A 21,606-nucleotide genomic window follows, 5' to 3' on the forward strand; every position below is an offset into this window, starting at 1 on the left:
ACTCGGACCCACCATTAGAAAGCGGATTAGCAGATGCCCACTGTCTCCTGACCACGCTTCTTGAGAGATGTTCTGGTAAATGTGATTGTTCTCTCCATCTCTTAACCCTGACAGTACTGGGCAGTCTCTGTGATACTTTTTATACCCTATCAAATGAAGCAGGGCAGCTGGCCCAGCCCAACTCTTAATTCAGTTTCAGAAATTCCTGCCATTACAATAGCCCTCATATACCCCCACCCCCCCATCTTAGGAACTAATAAGAAAAAGAAATGCCAACCATGTCTTCTTCAGGAAATACCGGAAGGAGTAAAAGGAAATCCACTTTCATGATTTGGTTTAAAAGAATCAGCGAGAGCGCATTACCAGACATCCTCGGCATCTTCGTCGCATTCCGCGCCGAACTGGCAAATGTCACAGGTGGACGTCTCCTTCTGGCTGGTCTCTCCTGAGCCTTCGTGGACTGCAGGAGAGAGAAACGGGAACAAAACTAATTCAGACAAGTGTGCAGAACACCAACAACTCTAAGGCTATCAGAAAGCCGCTGCTTTCCCAATGGACCTATTTGCTATCAGGGCTTCATACGAATGGCATGCTCAGCTCCGTCCTTCCCTAAATTTAAAAACAATCTAACAATAACATGCCCCCCATTGGTATGTAGTGGACATTTCAGCTTTTTACAAGCAACATAAAACATATAACAGGGTCTACTGGATTTATGAAAATTCCTTGGCTCATAAATACACCACATGAAAGAGTGATTTAATGAAAAGGGATTTAGATTTTTTCCCTTGCCTAGAGAAAAAATCTAGTGTCCACCAGACTGTAAATAGATACCTAACATTGTCTCAGTTCTAAGTTGTAGATTTCTTTTTCATCCACAGGCTTTTATACATAATTTTAAGAACCTGAATGGGCAGCCTTGACTTATTAGATGTATCTTCTTTGTCCTTTATGATGTTAAATACTTATAAGAAAAATAATGTTAATTATAAATTTCCAGAAAACAGCTTTTAATTGGTTTGTACAATAATTTCTTGATTCTTACATAAATAGAGCCCATCATAGTGATTCCTTCTCTGAGGGTTATGAACTATATTTCATTTTAAAAATAGATATTGTCATTGATGATGATTATTGACATTGTTCTTTCTTCCTCATAAATTAAAAGTACAAAAATATGTAATTTATAGCCTAATTATAAAATTAACCATGCAAAATCAGGGCACAGTAGTATAAATCAAGGAAAATTTTCTAGCATTTTCAGTCCAAATAATGAAAATCTGAGCAACACTTTTGAGATGATGGATTATTGTTTACCCAATTAAAAAATAGTTGAAAGCAAAAATGGTTTTGCTTGTAGATGAAAAATTGCAACCACCTAACTACTGCATAGATACTCTTACTCCTTGCACAGGTCACACTTAAAAACAGATGTTTACACCAGGAATATCTTAAAAGTGCACTTCTGCTACAGGTCATGCATTTTCAGTAGAAAAGGAACACAAGCCATTAAGTATGGCATGGGCTCCTATCTTTATGAACCCCCAAAAGACAAACTTTTAACAAAGACGTAATTCATTAATATGCACCCTGAACCTAACAAATCCAGTCTTATTTATCTCGTTTGAATAAGATATTTTCTCATCGTTTCTTCTTTGTCTATTAACAAGGGTTTTTAACATTTGCAAAAGCAAAGGTCTTTATTCATGATTTTCTTTAATTTTCTGCTGTGCAGAGAAGTGATTACATTTTTTCCCCCAAAAGACAAGAGACATCTCTGAGAGGACTCTGTTGTACAGTTTTTCCAGGAAAGATGGATTTATTTTTTCTAAAGCAATTTCTCCCTGTACTTGATAATTGGCACTTACATCCTATATAATAAAAGGCTAATATGCAAATCAACCGAATGGTGGAACAACTGGTCGCTATGATGCACACTGGCCACCAGGGGGCAGATGCTCAATGCAGGAGCTGCTCCCTGGTGGTCAGTGCGCTCCCATAGAGGGAGTGCCACTCAGCCACAAGTCGGGCTCACAGCTGGCGAGCGCAGTGGCGGTGGCGGGTGCCTCTTCCGCCTCTGCGGCAGTACTAGGGATGTCTGACGGTCGGACATACTCTGAGGGCTCCAGGACTTCGAGAAGGCGTAGGCCAGGCTGAGGGACCCTCCCAAGTGCACAAATTTCGTGCACTGGGCCTCTAGTTAATTAATAAAGGTATGAATTATGACAGATTAACTTCAATCAAAAAAGTATTCATGATACGGTTTTAAACTAGGAAATCTTAAAAAAGAACAGGAGTTCCTCCCCAATAAGAAGGGATTTTGAACTCTGAGAAAACAGACAGCACTTAGCATCCTCTCTGTTACTCTCATACCGGCAAACCATTAGAGTGGGCCTTGGGGATGAGCAGGAGGCTGGGGCCTCCCCTCCTGGGAGACTGAGCAGCTGAGGCTGGTCTCTTTATTCCTTTCTTATTATTAATGCAACACGGAAGCTGCTAATGGGAGAGCCTTTTAGTGTCAGCGAGATTCGCAGCTCCCAGACTCAAACTTCCCATCACTCAGGAAACAGGCTAAGGCAGGGGAAGGTCTTTAAGGAACAGTTACAGCCACTTAGGGGCCGCCCCTTCTCTTCAGCAGCTGCGATCCTTGGTTAGGGACCTACTGGAAGTGACCCAGGGGAGGAACTGTGCTGGCTCACAATTATACACAAAAGTAAGAACACAATATAAACTACACTTCATAGGATGATATTTTAACATGGGTGATAGTGGTACTATAATTACCTTTATAGCATTTGTAATAGTTACCTATAGTACATATCATATATATGTGCTAGGATATATGTGCTGCACTGCCATATAGTACCTACGTGTTCTCATGACAGGAGTTGGTGGGAGTGTTCCCACTTCCCCTATGTCATGAGAGCGTTTGTCTATGACGGTATTATTATTTGATTCTTCATAAAAGCTATTTAAATTTTCCCGATTATTGATTTCTGCTCTTCTTATCTCCTCTGTGTTATATTCCCAGGGTTTAATTTACTATTTTTATAGTTTCTTAAAATGGAAGAAGTCCTTAATTTGACACCTTTCTTATTTTCTAATATATATATATATTTAAACTTATAAATTTCCTTGTAAAGACTGCTTTAGCTGCATCTCACAAATATGAATATTGTGCTTTTATGATTTCTGTCATATATATATATATCTATATCTATCTATCTATATATATATATTATGGTAATATCCTTTGAGATTTCTTCTCTACTCCATGGATTATTTAGTAAGTGTGTTTTTTCACTTCCAAATATTTGAGGGTTTTAAAAAGTGTATTATTTTATTCATCTATAATGTAACTCTATTATGGTTAGGGAACATGCTCTTTAATTTGAGTCCTTTGCTATTTATTGAAACTTGTTTTATGACTGAGAATATTGTCCACCTTCCTGAATAATTCATGGGCATGTTAGAAGTTGTAACCTCTTGTGGGGAGCAATTTTCTATAAAAGTTAATTAGCTCTAAGTAGATGGTTGGTGTTGTTCAAATCAGCTGGAACTGTACCGGTTTTTCAATTGATCTACTACTGAGAAAGGAGTGTTAAAATCTCTATCAGCGAAGTAAAATTGTTTCTAGTTCTCTTTTGTTTTGCCTTGTATTTGGGAGCTTTGATATTAGGTGCAGAAACATTTAGTAGTCTTATGTCTTCTTAAATAAGTGACCCTTTTCTCATTATAAAATGCACCCTTTGAATCTCTAGCAACATTAGTCATCGTGAAGTCTGCTTTGTTCTGATATTCAGAGACACACCAGCTTTCTTTCGCTCATTATTTTCATTCTTTTACACCCGACCTGTTTGTTAACATGTTTAAAGTGTGTTACTTGACAGACTCGCAGATACAGAGAGCGGACCGATGGTTTCCAGAGGGAGGGGCTCTGGGGACTGGGTGAGAGAGGTGAAGGGATTAAGAAGGACAAATCAGTAGCTACAATACAGCCACGGGGATGGAAAGTCCAGCATAGGGAACAGGGTCAATAATATTATAGTAACTATGTACGGTGGCAGGGGGCACTGGGCATATCAGAGGGAACACTTTGCAAAGTATATGATTGTCTGACTCAGTGGTTCTCAACCTTCTGGCCCTTTAAATACAGTTCCTCACGTTGTGACCCAACCATAAAATTATTTTCGTTGCTACTTCATAACTGTCATGTTGCTACTGTTATGAATCGTCATGTAAATATCTGATATGCAGGATGGTCTTAGGCGACCCCTGTGAAAGGGTCGTTTGACCGCCAAAGGGCTCGCGACCCACAGGTTGAGAACCACTGGTCTAACTACTAAAGCTCATACAAAATAACATGAAATGAAAACTAATTAAAAGAAGTGTTTCTTGGAGACATACAGTTGGATCTTGCTCGTTTATTCTGTCTGAATATGCTGGCATTTCATCAGGGCGTGAAGCCCATTTACTGTAATGTAATTAATCTTGGGGTTATCCTTGTGTTATTACTTGGGTGGTTGCTTTAAGAATGACAACATGTGTCTTTAAATTCTCCTAAGCCATTACTTCATGAACACTTTCAGAGCTTTATGACAATGTATTTTTAATTACCACTGTTCACTCTTTGCATTCTTATTGTCACATATATACTAGTATTTCTATCTAAGCTGCAAAGCTCATGTTCCCTTTTAAAGTTAGTTTTACTTAAACAGCCATCCTATCCTTCTGGGCTAATTCAATGGCAAAAGCCAGAGATGTCAGTGCTAATGACAACTCCAGCCTGTGACTGTTAACTGAGTGTTTGACTTCTGACATGCCTTTGTTCTGTCTTTTCAGGACTTATCTGTACTCTCCCATTCTCCATGGAAGACAGTATTGACATGTGACACTGACAGTAGATTACATCACTTTTCTAATGATTTTTCCACTCTCTCCAATAAATCATTATAAGTTCCTCTCCACAGCCATATGATTTGAGTTCCATGCTATCACCATTGGTCTCTTGCTTTCCTTTTGCTACCGAAAAAGAGTGGAAGCGAGAAGCTGCAGAACAGCCATCACGTGGAATTCTACTTTCTTGCCCTTTCCCTTTGCATAAAAAGACACATTCTAGAATAAGAGCTGTTCCTTCAGCCAATCCAGACGGAGAAGATGCACAGAGCTGAGCCCCCCTCGCCCCAGCCACCGGAGCAAGACTTGTTGCCACTGACACTGCAAGCTCTGAGGTTTTGAGGCCGTTTGTGACTATGGCTTTACCTAGTGAGGGATGACTATTAAGACCTGAGTTAATGTTATCAATAACTTCTAAGAAAACGTACTCTCACATCATTTTGATTGCATTATGTTTCTACACAACCTTAGATCTGCTTTAATTTTCTCCAAGTCTTCCTTCAAATTTTTACTACTTCTTTTCCACACTAGCATGTATTGTACAATATTTAAGGCGTTTCTTCTATTATATTTTCATTTTTCCCAACAGAATACTACCTTTCCCAATCTCTGCATGATTCCCACTTTTTCCCTCTGTGTAGATATATAAGGTGCCATTCAAATTAAGCAGAGAATAATCATTTAACATAGTACAAACATAAATGAATAGAAACCTCTACATGCATCATGCCTGAAAATAAAGTAGGTGGTCCTAGAAATTATCAAATTTTATCCACAATGAGAATGAGATTTCTAAGCTTAAATATGACTCATTGATACTCGTTCCATACTCTTTAAATTAATGCAAATTTAAGAAAAAAATTATACAAATTTTATGAAGACTTTAATCTGAATTTTTTCAAAGTTTAGAAGGCATTTTTCTCTTTCTATTTTAGAGTCAATACTAATCTAGTAGTCAGTGTTTTTTTATTAAATTAATTTTTGGTAGACTTTTAATTTTTCCACTTTATTTATATAGATAAAGGATTTATCAGTGAGGATATTCAATGACCTGTTGTAACTAAAATTACTGTGATAATAAAATTATAATAGCAATTTTTATTTTTAAATAACTTGCATAAATTGCTATTTCATTATCATCAAAAGCTGAACTTTGAGTTTATGTTCCAATAAAGAAAAAAATTCCACTTAAAGAAAATTTTACATCAAAACTCTCCATTCCATTCTTTATTTATTTTTAAAATATATTTTTATTGATTTCAGAGAGGAAGGGAGAGGGAGAGATAGAAACATCAATGATGCGAGAGAATCATTGATAAGTTGCCTCCGCACGCCCCACACTGGGGGATCCAAGCCCATAACCCAGGCATGTGCCCTGACTGGAAATCGAACCGTGACCGCCTGGTTCATAGGTCGATGCCCAACCACTGAGCTACACGGGCTGGATTCCATTCTTTAATTTGGATAACATGTTGGCTTTGCCTTGTGTGCAGGATTTGGCTCCCATATGCTTCTCCCACGTGTAAGTTGAACCTAAACGATGGAAGCTGCTGACAGTGTCTAGAGCAGTGATGGCGAACCTATGACACGCATGTCAGAGGTGACACGCGAACTCATTTTTTTGGTTGATTTTTCGTTGTTAAATGGCATTTAAATATATAAAATAAATATCAACAATATAAGTCTTTGTTTTACTATGGTTGCAAATATCAAAAAATTTCTATATGTGATACGGCACCAGTGTTAAGTTAGGGTTTTTCAAAATGCTGACACGCTGAGCTCAAAAGGTTCTCCATCACTGCTCTAGAGGCTCAGACAATTCCAAGCTGTTGTTTTTGAGCCTCAGTCATGCTCTCTTTTACATTTTCCAACATTTCCCTAGAAATACTAATATGACTTCAAAGAAAAATAACAATAAGAAATACTTTCCTGTATTCATATGATAATGTGAGGCTATTTGAATAATAATTGCACTGTTCTATTATTGAAATGCTAAAACAAGACACTTAGCAAACTCTGCTGCTTACAAAACTAACAGATTCAGTCTGTTTATTTATCAGTGCCACATGCAGTAATGTGTGCTCAGACTTTAGGGGGAAAACCCATTATCTTAGTTTTTTGAATTAAAAGAAGTACAAAGCTATTGTTAATTTTAATTTTTAAGTGATTTAAATGCTAAAAACTAAAGGAAGGCTGTACCCATAATGGTTTAACGCCTTGTGAAAAGTCTAAGAACCAAGTTTCAAGACTGAGAAAATGTAATTTTATATTAAACACTCAAAAGAGAGCATTACAGAAAATTTAATTTTTCATAATGAAGCTAGTTTGTTAGAGCTTGACAAAGCTTCTTTAGAAATCACATATAATTTATCTTCTACACAACTAAAAATAATTTAAGAGATTAATACAATGCTACTATATTGAGACACAATTCTATTGTCATTTAAGTCTGACTGATTTCACTCTAACTTAGAACTGAAGATATTCAGTTGATTAGAAAAACAGAAAGAAGGAAGGTTGGAAGGAAGGAAAGAAAGAAGAGAAAAGGTTTATTCAGCTTGATGCCATGCAGGGCAAAATTCCTCAGGGAGAGTTACTCTGCCAGATTCATGCAACTCTACCACATCAATCATGTGATAATATAAGCCAAAATACTTGTATTCTTCTCAGTTTAATTAGTTTGAATTACTGTATGTAAAGTTATAGAAAGATTATTTTTTCCTTATTAGATTCCTAGAAGGTAAGAAATGTATTTTTTTATTGGTAAATTATGAACATTGGCATGGGTACATGGGATACTATAAAGCATGGTGAGGAAACTGAAAATGGACTAAAAGTTGGTAAATGAAAAGAACAAATGTAGGTGACACTTTTGCACAAATGTCCAGATGAGAACAGAGAATGAGACATTGTTAGATAAGGCTGTAGCGTCAAGAAAATATTTTTATGAAAGGGTGGAGTCGAGGCATCATTTTCTGCTGAGAGAAATGATGGAGCAGAGAGAAGCGAACTGATGCAGGAGAGAAAGGAGACAATCACAGAAGCGATGCCCTTGAGAAGCTGTGGTTTGCACACAAGTGAAGGGGTTGATCTTACAGGTAGGGACACGTCTTCTCCTCCAGGTGAGACGGCAGAGTCTGTGTGTACAGATGAAGGAGGGAGGTGATGCTGGAAAGGGGAGGATGACAGATCCCGGCTACATTTTTTGCCCCTGTTGTATCTGTACTTAATTAGGAGGGACATCATCAGTTGAGAGAATATGATAAGAGAGATGTAAAATATTGTAGGAGAGTGAATGTGAATGAAGAAAGATGGAAGTTTTCTCAGCCTTTTTAGACTAATACATTGCTTTTCAATTTTGTGTTTAATTCTTCTAATTAGCAAATCTCTAATACTAAAGATATGCCTTTGTTAATTTGCAGTTTGTATGCCTTTTAGGATATGACTTTTGGTTTTGATAACCTAAAGGCATTTTGTGATGTAGAAAGTTTTATTTGAATCATCAAATAAAGATGAAATTGCCAGTAGAGTTAACTCTAACGAACTGACTGTCTGTTATGGTAGAACGTCTATGAACTCTGGTAACTTCTCACATGTCATGCTTATTTCCTAAATATTTTCCCATTCCATCACCACTGTGCTCACGGAGCTTAAGGTTCTACCACCTGACCGGTACACTTGCAAATGCGCCTATTTTATTTATTTGTTTATTTATTTTTATTTACTTTTCAAATGCACCTATTTTAAATCTATCTCCCATGTATCTTATTGAAGTGCAGATCTGATTCTGTGTTTAACATTGACAATGACGTGAAGTAATCTGAAGGCCGTTGCACGGGTGACACAATCCAGGCCTCGCGCTGGGAGAGCTGGATTTGGGTGGCCGCAGTTCTTTCTTGATCCCCAGCTTTCTCCTTTGCCAGCTGAGATGCCTGCCCTGCTTCGCTCCAGGCTGTGGGGCAGCTGAACCAGGAGGATGTGTGAACGTTCTCGCACCCTCTAAGTTGGTCTGCCACCCTAAGGCGTTAACGTGAAGAGAGTGTTAAAGTTGAAATAAAGTCACGGTCTTCTTCCCAGTGAGAAGGCTCTTTGGAGGAAGTCCAAGGCGGATCAGCACAGATGTGGACTGCTGTTCCTGGTGAGCAGCCTGACTGATGCTAACACAGGGGTCCTCAAACTACGGCCCGCGGGCCACATGCAAATACAAATATTGTATTTGTTCCCGTTTTGTTTTTTTACTTCAAAATAAGATATGTGCAGTGTGCATAGGAATTTGTTCATAGTTTTTTTTTAAACTATAGTACGGCCCTCCAACGGTCTGAGGGACAGTGAACTGGCCCCGTTTAAAAAGTTTGAGGACCCCTGTGCTAACATCTCGGTGGGTGCAGGGACATGAAAATCACACAACAACACGACAAAGCAGAGAAATAAAACACTGAGAACTTAGAGAGGACATCTTGCACCAGAAAAGAAGCTCACTGGGCTTCTCACGTGAAGGGGGAAGAGGACTGAGGAGAGAGCAGGAGGACTGCAGAGAAGTCCCTGACCGGGATCCTCAGAAACGGCCCAGACCTACGGCTCTTTAGTCTAGATCCCTGGATCTTGAGACAACAACACTCAAGTAGCATTTTCTTTCTTTTCTTATTAATGAAGATAAAAATGAAATAGGGGCTTTATCTTCTTTTTTTCCTACTTGCTATGAGCATTGGTTTCTACTGTAAGCCCCCAAACAAAAAAAAACCCCCAAAACAACATATTCCATCTAAATCTAACTCCCAATGCAAATGAGACTTAAAAATGAAACTAATGTCAAGGTTGTTTAAATATACAACTTATTGGTCTCCTTCCCAGTTGTGTACCTGGGAGGTTGTTGACTATTTGGTGGCTTTCTTTTAAAAAGTGGGACTCTATAGGGGCGGCGGGGGGGAGGTCAATGGGGGAAGAAAAGGAGACATATGCACTACTATCTGTAATACTTTAAACAATAATAAAATAAAACAAACAGAAAAAATAAATATACAACTTATTGACATAAACAGGCCAATGAAATAAAAGAGCAGCAATGGTAATGAAGCCCATTTTAAGAGACCACAGCGTTTTGTACAGCCGGTGGCCACAGCAAGAATGTTTCTGAATTACCTGTCAGGTTTTCCCGCCCAGTTTTGCTATTGGAAGTCCTGTCCCTACATTTTGGAATCACAATCAGCAAAACAACAGGGAGGACGCCAGGCCTGGAGTCCCTGTCTGACCGTCCGGGGTCCTAGCAGATCTGCCCCCTCCTTCCTCCACCTGCTGGCCTCGCACTGAGAGGCCATTACCTCTCCACAGTCTCCCTGCTGCCCGGTGGCTGCGGGGGGGGGGGGGGGGGTGCTGTGGCCACTCTGGGGACTCCTGTTCCCAGGCTACAGCTGTCTCTCAAACTCTGGTTTCAAATCTGGAATGTGCTGCTCATCACCCAGCATCCCAAACACCCCTCTGGTGACGCTTCTTGGAATCTGTCCTCGCCAGCAGCCAAGTAAGGCAGCCCCTCTCCGCCCCACCCCCACCCCCATGCCCTCGGGTTCCCTCCCAGGAAAGCGCTTTCACTGACATTATCTCAAATCATCATGAACAAAAGAAAACAAGACAAAAAAATGTATCCTCAAAAGTGTAAGTCTAGGAAGGTCCGAATTGGCCAATGTGAAGTGTGAAAGGGTCATGAACACCTTCTACAAAATGGGGGGAACCCCCAAAACAAATCCAACCCCCCAGCTGGGATAGCTGGGAAATGGCTTTGAAGCGAACGGACATGTCTCCTTACAGAACCGGAGCTCAGTCTAAGACCGTCAGGTGGAAAGGATGAGGAATATGGAAAAGACATCTAGATTTTTAAAAACTGCATGGATTTGAGAGAAAACTTTATCAACATTAGATTGTCAGAGATTTCGGAGACAAATGGAAAGAGGTAAAATTGTAAAAATTAGCAGTGCCCTATTTGGAATTTCATAATGAGACCAATTTTCTAAACTTTAAACTGGTTTAAACTCAAACCAGTCTCATTCACAGTTTCATCAAGATTCATCGACCTAGATCTTTTATTTTTAAACATCTTATTCCTGAATTGTAAGATCATTGGAACTGAATTAATTCCCTTGTTTTTGCAGATCTGGAAGAAAAATCTTCAAGTTTTAGGGAAAGTTGCTGTTAGCCTAAAATCATGAACATTTATGTTTAACATGAACTGTAGCTGATTATTCTATTTTAATGTTTCTTTTAAAAATTATAATTTTGAAGGACATACATGCTAAAGTTATCAGGCATAAAATATGATTTAACTTTATGAGTAAACAAAAACATTGATATATATAATAAGCCCAAGAAAGAGACATTTTAAAAGGTCAAAATAATTGTAGGTAATATCACATTGTGTGTTTTACCCGGGAGAATAACAACATTAAAAAACACATATTTTTGTAGAGCTTTGCTGTTGTTCATTTATTATGGTCAGTGAAATATTTCTAATCACTACAAAATATAGATCAATAAGCAAATTTGAATGATACTTTAAAAATACAAATATTCATTATGCTATCACCCTATTTAGTTCAAAAGTTCCCTATTACTTCAGGATAAAAATCCACAGTCCCTTCTCACGGTGTTCAGGCTTTCAGGATTTGCCCCCGACCGATCACCCCACCTTCAGCCCCAGCAGCCTGGCATGCGCCCGTGCTTACGCTGGACTTGGGCTTGGCTGGGCGTGTGCACCACTACCTCCACCGGATGCAGGGACTGTCTCCTCCCACCTCCGGGGGTGACTGTGACTCTACCGTGAAGACTCAGCCGTGGCGTCACACTATTCAGGAAAGATGTGCCCATCCTCCTCCCTCTTCCTTTATCCCCCGGCTGTGTTGGGATCTAGGTGTGTGCACCCCCACATTCTTAGAACGTATCCCACTGTTAAGGAATTCTTCCAGGTCAACTTGTATGTCTCATTTGCTTTCATAGCTATTTCTAGCTTGGGAGATGATACAAAGTACCGGTCAGAGAAGGGAATTTCAGAATTCCAGACCTTCGTATTGTAGCAATTCCAGGTGGTAAAGAATAAGGTTGGGCCAGATTTCCAGGTAGCTGCACTGAGGTTCATGCAAAGACTGAGAAGCGATGGGGGAAGTGTTGAGAGGAAATGCCAGGTATGCCCTGTGGTAGTTACTAATGTCAGACACTATCAAGTCCAGGCACAGGGCATGACTGCGTTTCCCGAACACCCTTTGCTTGAAGAGGCTACGTAACTAGTTCGTGGAAGTGACACGGGTCATTTCAGGCTGGAGGATTTGACTGCTGATTGGACATCTTCCCTACTATTAAAGGTGCCCGAGAGGGAGGGTGACCCTGGGAGGTTTGGGTGGGAAGATAGAAAAACACTGGTCAGAGGTGGCATGTCATTTGGAGCGGGAACTGACGAGATTTACTGATGGGCTGGGTCCAGATGAACAGTGGGTGTCCACCTGTCTGATCCCAGCGTGGCCGCCGCACGCACCACCTTGAGCAGCCAACGACAGTGAACATGCAGTGAGAACGCACCTGGTTCTTTTAAGCCACTAAGTTTGGGGGCTGTTTGTTAGTTACTACTGCACAACCTTACGTAACCGAGCACACCCTGAACGTTAGGGATGCGCCTAAGAGGCCTCAATGCAATTGGCTCCCGTGTGTCCATGTCACCAGCAATTCCCAATTACTGATGGTTACTCTGGCACGGAATATACGAAAGTAAGTCAAGGCTAATCCTCTGAGGAAAATGGCAGTCATGGGGAGCTCAGCAGCTCAGACCTCAAGTATGAGGAAAGGGATGTAAGCAAAGAGGAGGAGTTCTGAGTAAGAAGCACTTTATTGAGTGCTAATGGCAGAGTGCACCGATAGTGGTTTCAAGCGGACAGTGTGAAGAAAGAAGTGAGTGGCCTTACGGGGGAAAGTGAAGTAGGAACAGATTAGGTTTGAAGGGCTGTCATGTTGTCACTGGGCAGAAGACAAGAGGAAACTGTTGGAACATTTAAAACAACTTAACTCTATCTACTCTTTCACGAGAACTAATGTTGATAATCACTCTCATAAAAGTGCAGGAATATACACATTTGTGTGTCTTTAAATAGGCCCGATTTTATTTCATTAGCGCACACAAGGAATATTTCCTAATAGTTATTGGTTTTTTTAAAAACAACAACGGTATTCCCATGCATGCTTTTAATGCCTGAAAGCCGTGTGATACACAGTCAGACCGTGGCTGACCGGGGGCATCACCCAATGGACAAGCAGTTTCTATCTCAAAATACGTTCCGCTTCCCGCCCCAAGTCACACCAATCCCAGCCTTCTGCACCGCCCCGTGCTACTTGGGTTCTTCATGTGTATTTGTTTTGTTTTGTTTTTAAATATATTTCTTTATTGATTTCAGAGAGGCAGGGAGAAGGAGAGAGAGAAACATCAATGATGAGAGAGAATCATTGATCAGCTGACTTTTGCACGCCCCCTACTGGGGATCGAGCCCGCAACCCAAGCATGTGCCCTTGGCTGGAATCGAACCTGGGACCCTTCAGTCCGCAGGCTGATGCTCTATCCATTTAGCCAAGCCGGCTAGGGCCATATTTGTATTTTTAGATCAGATAAAATGAGTGGGCATTCTTTCTCTGAAATACATATAGTGTGAGTCAAAGAAAATGTTAGTGAATAAAAATACTGAAAGCCAATATTGCGAAATATTGATATGTAGCAACTAATTTGGTCTCTGTACGCAACTGCCGTTCCTTCGTGCTTCTGAAGCCGCGCTCTTGGGGAATTATGTGGCTGGACACGCACTGGGATGGACCGAAACCTTGATGGGAGAAAAGGGGTGGCGGTGGGGAAAGGTATTAATTGTACCAAACAGCATCTCTTTCAAAATGTGCCTAAGTATGAGGCAGTGCATAGGGACCCATGATGTCTTTATTGCAGTTTTTAAGAAAAACCACCTCCATAGAGAAATAGTTTTCACCAACCAAACACAGGGAGCAAAACGAGGAGGCTCTTCCCCGGATGTTAAACCGCATGCCCAACGCAACCCCCAAACACGGGCTCTTCCATGGCAAGTTCCCTCCCTCCTCTGCTCCCATAGGGCCTCCCAGCGGTTTCGTTTTGCCTAAAAGGGATTTTTTTTTTAAAAAACCAACAAAACCATGTCGCTTAGCTTGACTCTAAGAGGGTCAGGTGGCGGAGGCAGTGGTTTGTTCGTGCCCAGAGGGGCGCGTGCAAAGACATGGAAAACATTCAGGTGGAGAATTTCCAGCCGGACTGTGTGTGAGAGGCAGCGTGTACGGTGCCCAAGCCACGCCTGGCGGAGCTGCAGGGCCGGTGAGTACCGGGCCAGAAGCAGCAAGAGCGTCCTCAGTAAGAGCTGCCGCGCGCCGAGAGGGGTCTGTGTGTGAGATGTCCCGGCCCGGGGGGCCGCTTTCAGTGTGTGTTTTTAAAAGCAGGTTTCAGTCACTTTAATGCAACTGGGAAGGATGTCACCTTTTTAAAAAAAGACAGATTGCTTGGGTTTAACCTCATTAAAAGGCCCAAGAACTTCAGTAACACGAAGAAGCCAGTTGCATAGAAATGTATCTTGGTGCATAGAAATGTACATAAAAAGCCCTACAAGATTGTCTAGTGCACCTGTTCAATCATACAGCATCCACACCTAGGATTACTCCTGAGATCAAATGAAGACCGTTCCTCATTTGTTGGTTTGTCTCCAAGACAAAGCACAAGAAAACAAATGCTAATGAAAAGATGAATGGATTTCTCAGGCTAGGATCTTAGCCACTCCTTCAACCTTTGAGAAACAAAATAAAAATAAAGGGTTGTCTAACAGAGTCTGGTAAATATCGGGCGGTTTGAAGGACCTTGTCAGTATGCACTTGACTGAAGTCTGTGAATCTTTTCTGAATATTCCTATAACTCTCTAGATCAGCCATGGGCAAACTACGGCCCATCTGAAATGAATAAAACTAAAAAAAAAAAGACCATACCCTTTTATGTAATGATGTTTACTTTGAATTTATATTAGTTCACACAAACACTCCATCCATGCTTTTGTTCCAGCCCTCCGGTCCAGTTTAAGAACCCACTGTGGCCCTCGAGTCAAAAAGTTTGCCCACCCCTGATCTAGATAGAAATACCATATATAAAAACATTCTTTATTTCAGAACAGGCAAAACTCCCAGTGGCAAGAGAAGATTTAGGCATCGCTGCAGGTTTCTTATCATCCGGCAGCATAACTCTGATGGCTCGGTGTCTGAAAGGCCCTCTGAGATCACCCATCAGAGAAGTGAGAGTGGGCAGGCGCCAGGAGGGAGGCCTGTAGTTCCCTCCTGTCTTTGCGTTTGGACATCAAATCTTCCAGTCGCCGTGGGAACGTTATCACGTCGCTTGGGGTGGCAAGTCCAAGCCTGACTAGGAGCTGCCTTAAGTTTCTGCCACCAGTTCTGAGAAGGTTGGACCCACCTAAGCAAACGCTATTTGGGCTGTCACACTCACAACCACAAGTTACAAACCCTGAGCTGCTGAGGAAAAGGTGGCAGTGAGAAGGTTGGGAACGGACTGAGTTATGTCTCTAAATTTCTCAGAGGAATTTTATTGCAACATAAAATATCCAACTTGGTGGGGTTGTCTTTATTCTATAAATGTTTATTGAATGATGATGAATCAACATTTATTTTATATATCTTTTTGCCTAATATTTGACTGAAAGCAATCTTTTAAATTTCTACTATAAGAGACAAGTCTTGCAAAGATTAGAAGGCAGGTGCTCTAAGAACTGCATTGTCTAGCAGGGTAGCCAGCAGCCACTGGTAGCTGCTTAACCTCACAGTCATTAAAACGAAATGGAATTACAAACCCAGGGTCTCAGTCGCACTCGCTACATTTCAAGAAATTGAAAGCAACATGTGGCTGGTGACTGCGGTATTGGACAGGGAAGACATGGGCATCTCACCCACACAGAGTTCCCTCGGACAGCGCTGCCCAGAGGTTCAGCTCAAACACAGCACGTGACAGTCCTCAGGACTCAGCACTTCTGCTTAGGGTGTTGCAGCCTATAGAAAATAGGACCCCGTGTGACCGCCATCTTCATCTTCCCGGGAGGTGGAGGGAATATTTTATCATGATACATGCATGTGTGGTGTGACTATGTGTGCCATTTTGGCATATGATGTACCTTGATGAACAATTAAACACAACAGAAGTTCGTAACTAATAAACCTTGTATTCTTACTCTATCTCAAGTGCTTAAAACATAGCTACCTTCTTGCCCAGCTGGTGTGGCTCAGTGGTTGAGCATCGACTTATGAACCAGGAGGTCATGGTTTGATTCCTGGTTGGGGCAAATGCCCGGGTTGCAGCTAGATTCCCAGCTGATCTGTGTATGAGGCAGGCATCCTAACTATATATATATATATATATACACACACACACACATACATACATACATATATATATGTACACATATATATGTAGATATATATACATACACGTATATATATATGTATATATATATTGCTTAAAAACAAAACAAAACACACACACACACACACACACCCATCTTCTAATTCACTCTCTAAACACCCTGATAAGGAGCATTGGTATTGCTGTGGCTTGAAGCTCAACAGACCCCATGCACGCAGCTGGGCACCACAGGGTACATGTGTTTATGATGATGCCTGTTTGTCCTCGTCCAAGGCGCTGGCGGCCACTTGCCATTATGTGTCTGGTGTGGGTTGGCGTGCCTACCTCATACACTGAGGTAAATATCGTGCTTGGAGTACAGCACCGATATACACAATCTGCTTAGTGTGTCTCCTTGTAAAACTGTTGTCTTTACATGGGGGCCTAGTCCCTCCGCATACACACTTAGCCATGTGAGTTTAAACCAGGTCCGCATGGGAGTCTTGAGCAGTATGCTATTTGCAACGGGCCAGATCTCATTTTTGGTGGCTAAAAGTTTCCTACCAGGCTATTACCTTCCTAACTGACATCAACAGGACCCTCATTACCAGAGTTTAAGGAGGGAGATTAAAGCCAAACATAGGCACATAAAGACTTAATTCTGTGTTCACGTCTAGAAGCAGTGATAAGCTGGGATCTGCCCTTACCTTGGTATTTGGGAGATAAATAAGAATCTGAGCAAATAGAAGCCTTCAGCCTCTGCAGCTGTCACTAGCATATTTCACCCTAATTGCAAAATATTTATTTTAAACACCGGAGTACACATTGCGAAAGCTACCCTCAGCTGGTGGAAAGGAGATTTTCAATGGCTAACTTTTCAAAGTTAATTCAAATACTGTAGGAGATGCTGAAGATGCCATTTTATTCTTTACACTTTTGACTTTGTAGTCTGTACATAAGTTAAGACAGGGAAGATGAAAGGAATTACCTCTATGGTTTCTCTGTGGGTTAAGAACTGCTTTATTTTGCTTTGTGCCCTAGTACCCACATATTAATTGGCTCACAGTAGGCACTTAGGAAATATTTACTGAATATATATATATATATATATATATATATATATATATAGAGAGAGAGAGAGAGAGAGAGATTTTACATTAATCACATTTCCTATATTTGGGAGTTTGCACTATAAAAATATTTTATTTAAATGTTTATTTATCTACAAGCATAATGACACCAAGGAATCAAGATGAAACTAGATATTAAATTATTAATTCAATGACATGGACCAATTTCTCTAGCATATTAATTCATTTTACCAACATTTACTGAGTACCAACTATGTGGTAGTAATTGGGATCAAGTTGTGAACTAAATAAAGTCTCTGCCATCATGAAGATTAGACTATTGTGAAGAAACACTTTTAATCATTTTTTAAGTAATTTAAGACTGCATGCTTTCTCTTTTAAAAATCAGTAAGTTCGTCTACTCATTTAGTCCAATTCACTCCCCTACACCAGTACAGGCATGTCGTTAGGAAGTGAAGAGAGGGAGCGGAATTGAAGGAACTGATTTTACATCACTGGGTGTTGATATTGTGGAACCTGGGCTCTGGGGCCACACCCCCAATGGTGGGGTGGCATGTGGTGAGCATGGAGCAGCCCGTGAGCAAACAAGTCTGACCAGAAGTGCCCAGGTGTGTCATTAGGGTGAGAGCGAGGAGCAAACTCAAGGCTTAGTCTTCTGACCACACACCACCTCTTACAATTCTCCCAACAGGGCGAGCTGAGCTTCCATTTGACCCCTTTCCTGATCTTTGCATTTCATTTTCTTTCTCAGAGAAATCTGGCATCAGAAAATGGTATCTAAATAGTAATGTGTCATCGTGCTGATGAGTAGGGTTACAAGGCTCGAGACGGATAGATATAAGCAAGAAAGGCAGCTAGATGACTGATCAAAGGCATTTGCTGACCAGAAGGTGGAAAATAGCAGTTGGGAGTTTTAGCAAATGCACTTAAGAATCTAGGGGAGCTGCTCAGGCATTTATTAGAAGCTATTTCAAACCCTTAGGGTTATGGAAGATTTCGTGAAAAGCGCCTCTTAACTGACCAACTGTCAATTAGCAAAGGAGAAAACGCCTCAAGCACTCCATTATGATGATGATCAAATACACGGCTTTCATTACTATAATAATGATAGCATAATTTATAAAAAAATTCTGGTTTTAGATATGAGGAGAACTTATAACTGCTGATCATCTGTAAAATCTACTGTGGAAAACTACAAGTATAATTGCTCAATGATGCCAGTTCTTTTTCTCCCTCCAACTTTTCAGGTGATCTAAAATAATGAGAAATAATCATCATTAAGGTTTGATCGTGATAATCTAATTTTCTGGATGGCTTATTAACCTTTCAAGGATGTCTTTCTTCGACTTCTTGATCATTAAATCAGGCAATAATTAGGGCAAGAATGAGGAATGTCAATTACATAATGAAGTGTGACAATATACAGAAAGGTGTGAATATTAAGGCTTACTGTTCTCAAGTTTGACTACAGACACGCACATGTAAGCACAACTTTCTGACTTCTTATAAGAAAGAGGTTTTAATAAAACATGTATTTCAAAATAGGATTTAAATATTTTTACTAAGCTAAATCTGGCCCCAAGTTCAAGAACTCCAAAAATAAACAGCAGCAAAAAGTAGAGAGTCTGCATTAAACAGCTCTGCACAAAATTCTCTCACCTCAATTTGTACCGGACTAAAGCCCATTGGCAAAAGCAATCATTTCCAAATATGACTAAAGGAAAAACCCTCTTAAGAAGAGAAAATGAATGGTTATCCCAAAGGATTGTTCATTTCAGAGAAATAATGACATTATTGGAAACCCGACCCTTTGTGACAGCACCGATGGATGGACCTGGAGAGTATGATGCTAAGTGAAAAAAGCCAGTCAGAGAAAGACCAGCACCCCATGATTTCACTCATATGCGGAATCTAATGAACAAAATGAATAACAAACAAAACAGAAACAGACTCATAGATAGAGAACACTGACAGCCGTTAGAGAGGCGGGATGTTGTGGGAATGGATGAAAAAAGTGAAAGGATTAAGCAATAACAACAACAACAAAACAAAACTCATAGATACAGACAACAGCATGGCGATTACTGGGGGGGGGGCGGCGCTGTTTAGAAGAGGGTATAGGGGAAAATGGTGATGGAAGGAGGCTTGACTTGGGGTCAACACACAGATAGATATACAAATGATATGTTATAGAATGGTGCACTCGGAACCTATAGAATTTTACTAGCCAATGTCACCCCAATGAATTCAATTAAAAAAAAATGACAGGTGCTGGGATCATGGGGGTGTGTTTAACGCCAGCTGGAGTCTGTAAGAGTCATACAGATGCCTCTGAACGATCACTGACGCTCTCTAAGCCTTTGTTCCATCATCTGCACAATGGGGATAATGACGGCCGTTTCCAGATGTGCCAAGATTGGATGCAACATGTGCAAAGGCATTTATTAGGACCTTCAATGAATGATAGAAATTATCATTCTTGACCTTCCCGGACTGTGAGCTATTTCTTCACTAAATCCATTTACTGAATCTAGATAAAAATATTTAGATTTAACTCTATCTTTCTGTTCCCTTTCATCGGAATTACTTTCAGTGATTGGATCTGTATAGTCATGGGGAGTCAGAGTTTTTACCGGGGGTCTGGACATACACCGAAGAGGTGCCTTTGATGTGAATCAGGACCATTAACCTTGCCGTGGCTCTATATCCGGAGTCCTGATTGCTTGTGGTGACTTGTATGGGGCCCTCATTAGATCTTTCTCATTTTTTTCCAGTAGAATCTCACTTCATATTCCACGCAGTGTCAGCTTATAAAGAAAAAAAGTAAATCATAAATCTGACAACGAAGTGGACCCTATAACCAAATATATGAATTCTGGTCTGAAAAGAGGAAAAATATCTATAAATGTTGGTTAAACTCAGAGTAGGTATGGTGCTACCTGCGGTGACACTGTCTTCCTCTGGGCAGGTTTAGCGAGATCCATCCAGTTGCTGACTCAGTACTCCTTGAATCCTGTTCCTACTAATGAGATGTGTGTGGGTACAGAGAGCAGGATCTAGATATAGATCTATACCCTGTGTCAGCTACTCGTGTTCCTTAAATCCATTCTCCCTTTCCTGCATAACACGGCAGCTATTGCGGTACCCACCTCAGACCTCATTTTAAGGAAGAACTTGTTATTTAGCTGCAAAACATGCAGTGAGCTGGGAGCCTCCAGCTGGTAGTGACTTCAAGGTTGACTGCAGCTGCCAAGCCCAGGCCACTTCCTTCTGTGCAGCCTCAACCAAAGAGTGAGCGCAGTGGGACTCCAGGGGCCAGCGGTTCGGGCCCCACTCACCAGACTCCCCTAAAGGGCAGTATTTTCTCTGGGGATGCGTAGACGTTCGACCTCTTTATTTTTGGCCAGATTTACATCTTGGATTGAGGTTTGCTCCACCCAGCTTTGCTTCCCATCCTCTTTCCTTCCACAAGTTCCAATTAGAGGGCTTGGTCAGCCCCAGTCTGCTTCCTCTACATTTTCTCTTTCACTCTCCCAATAAACAAAGCGTTTGCACGCTAAATGTGTCTCAGTGTCTTCTTCCCAGAGGACCGATCTGACACACACAGTAACAGGGTTTTAGCAGGCTACGTGGAAATCTACTGAGACTTCATGTGCCAGCCCGTCTTGGGCCTGGGCATGGCCTTGAGCTAAGTGCCTGGCAGTGGGATAGACGGTACTGATGTGGATAACCATGCCTCGCTTCCTGAAGAGGAAATTGCTCGCCTTCTACTTCCACTGTTTCCTTGTTCCCAAAATCTGCACATTGATGTGGCCTTGACTAAGCTTCTAATACGCAGGAAATCCCCTTAAAGAAGCGGTTAGCCAACTACAGCTCACAGGCAAAAGCTGGCCTGTGGCCTGTTTTGTATGTTCTGTAAGCTAAGAATGGATTTCCTCTTTGTAAAGCACTGTGAAAAGAATGAAAAGAGGCCGAGTATGTGATGAAAACCATAGATGGTCCATCAAGTCTAAAATATTCACCATCGCACCATTTACAGAAAATGCTTGCTGACCCCGGGTTTTAGGGAATTGCAGGTCAACAAACCAAAAAGCCTGGGCCTCTGGTCACGTGGAGCAAAACTGTTCACGGTCCCTGCAGGCCTGGACTGCAAGGTGAGAGGCAAAATAAACTTACCTTCTGAACCAC

At 41.0% G+C, this 21,606-nt stretch overlaps 1 protein-coding gene across 1 annotated transcript in view; it reads right to left on the reverse strand.

Annotated features, from left to right (window-relative positions):
- The window catches only part of TMEFF2 (transmembrane protein with EGF like and two follistatin like domains 2), a 230,949-nt gene that overhangs the window by 101,427 nt on the left and 107,916 nt on the right, over nt 1-21,606 (reverse strand). Inside the window, exon 5 of the mRNA XM_023763099.1 lies at nt 364-460. Coding sequence (XP_023618867.1) covers nt 364-460 — 97 coding nt within the window. The remainder of the gene's footprint in view (nt 1-363; nt 461-21,606) is intronic.

Source organism: Myotis lucifugus, unplaced genomic scaffold (assembly GCF_000147115.1).
Source record: "Myotis lucifugus unplaced genomic scaffold, Myoluc2.0 scaffold_3, whole genome shotgun sequence".
NCBI lineage: Eukaryota > Metazoa > Chordata > Mammalia > Chiroptera > Vespertilionidae > Myotis > Myotis lucifugus.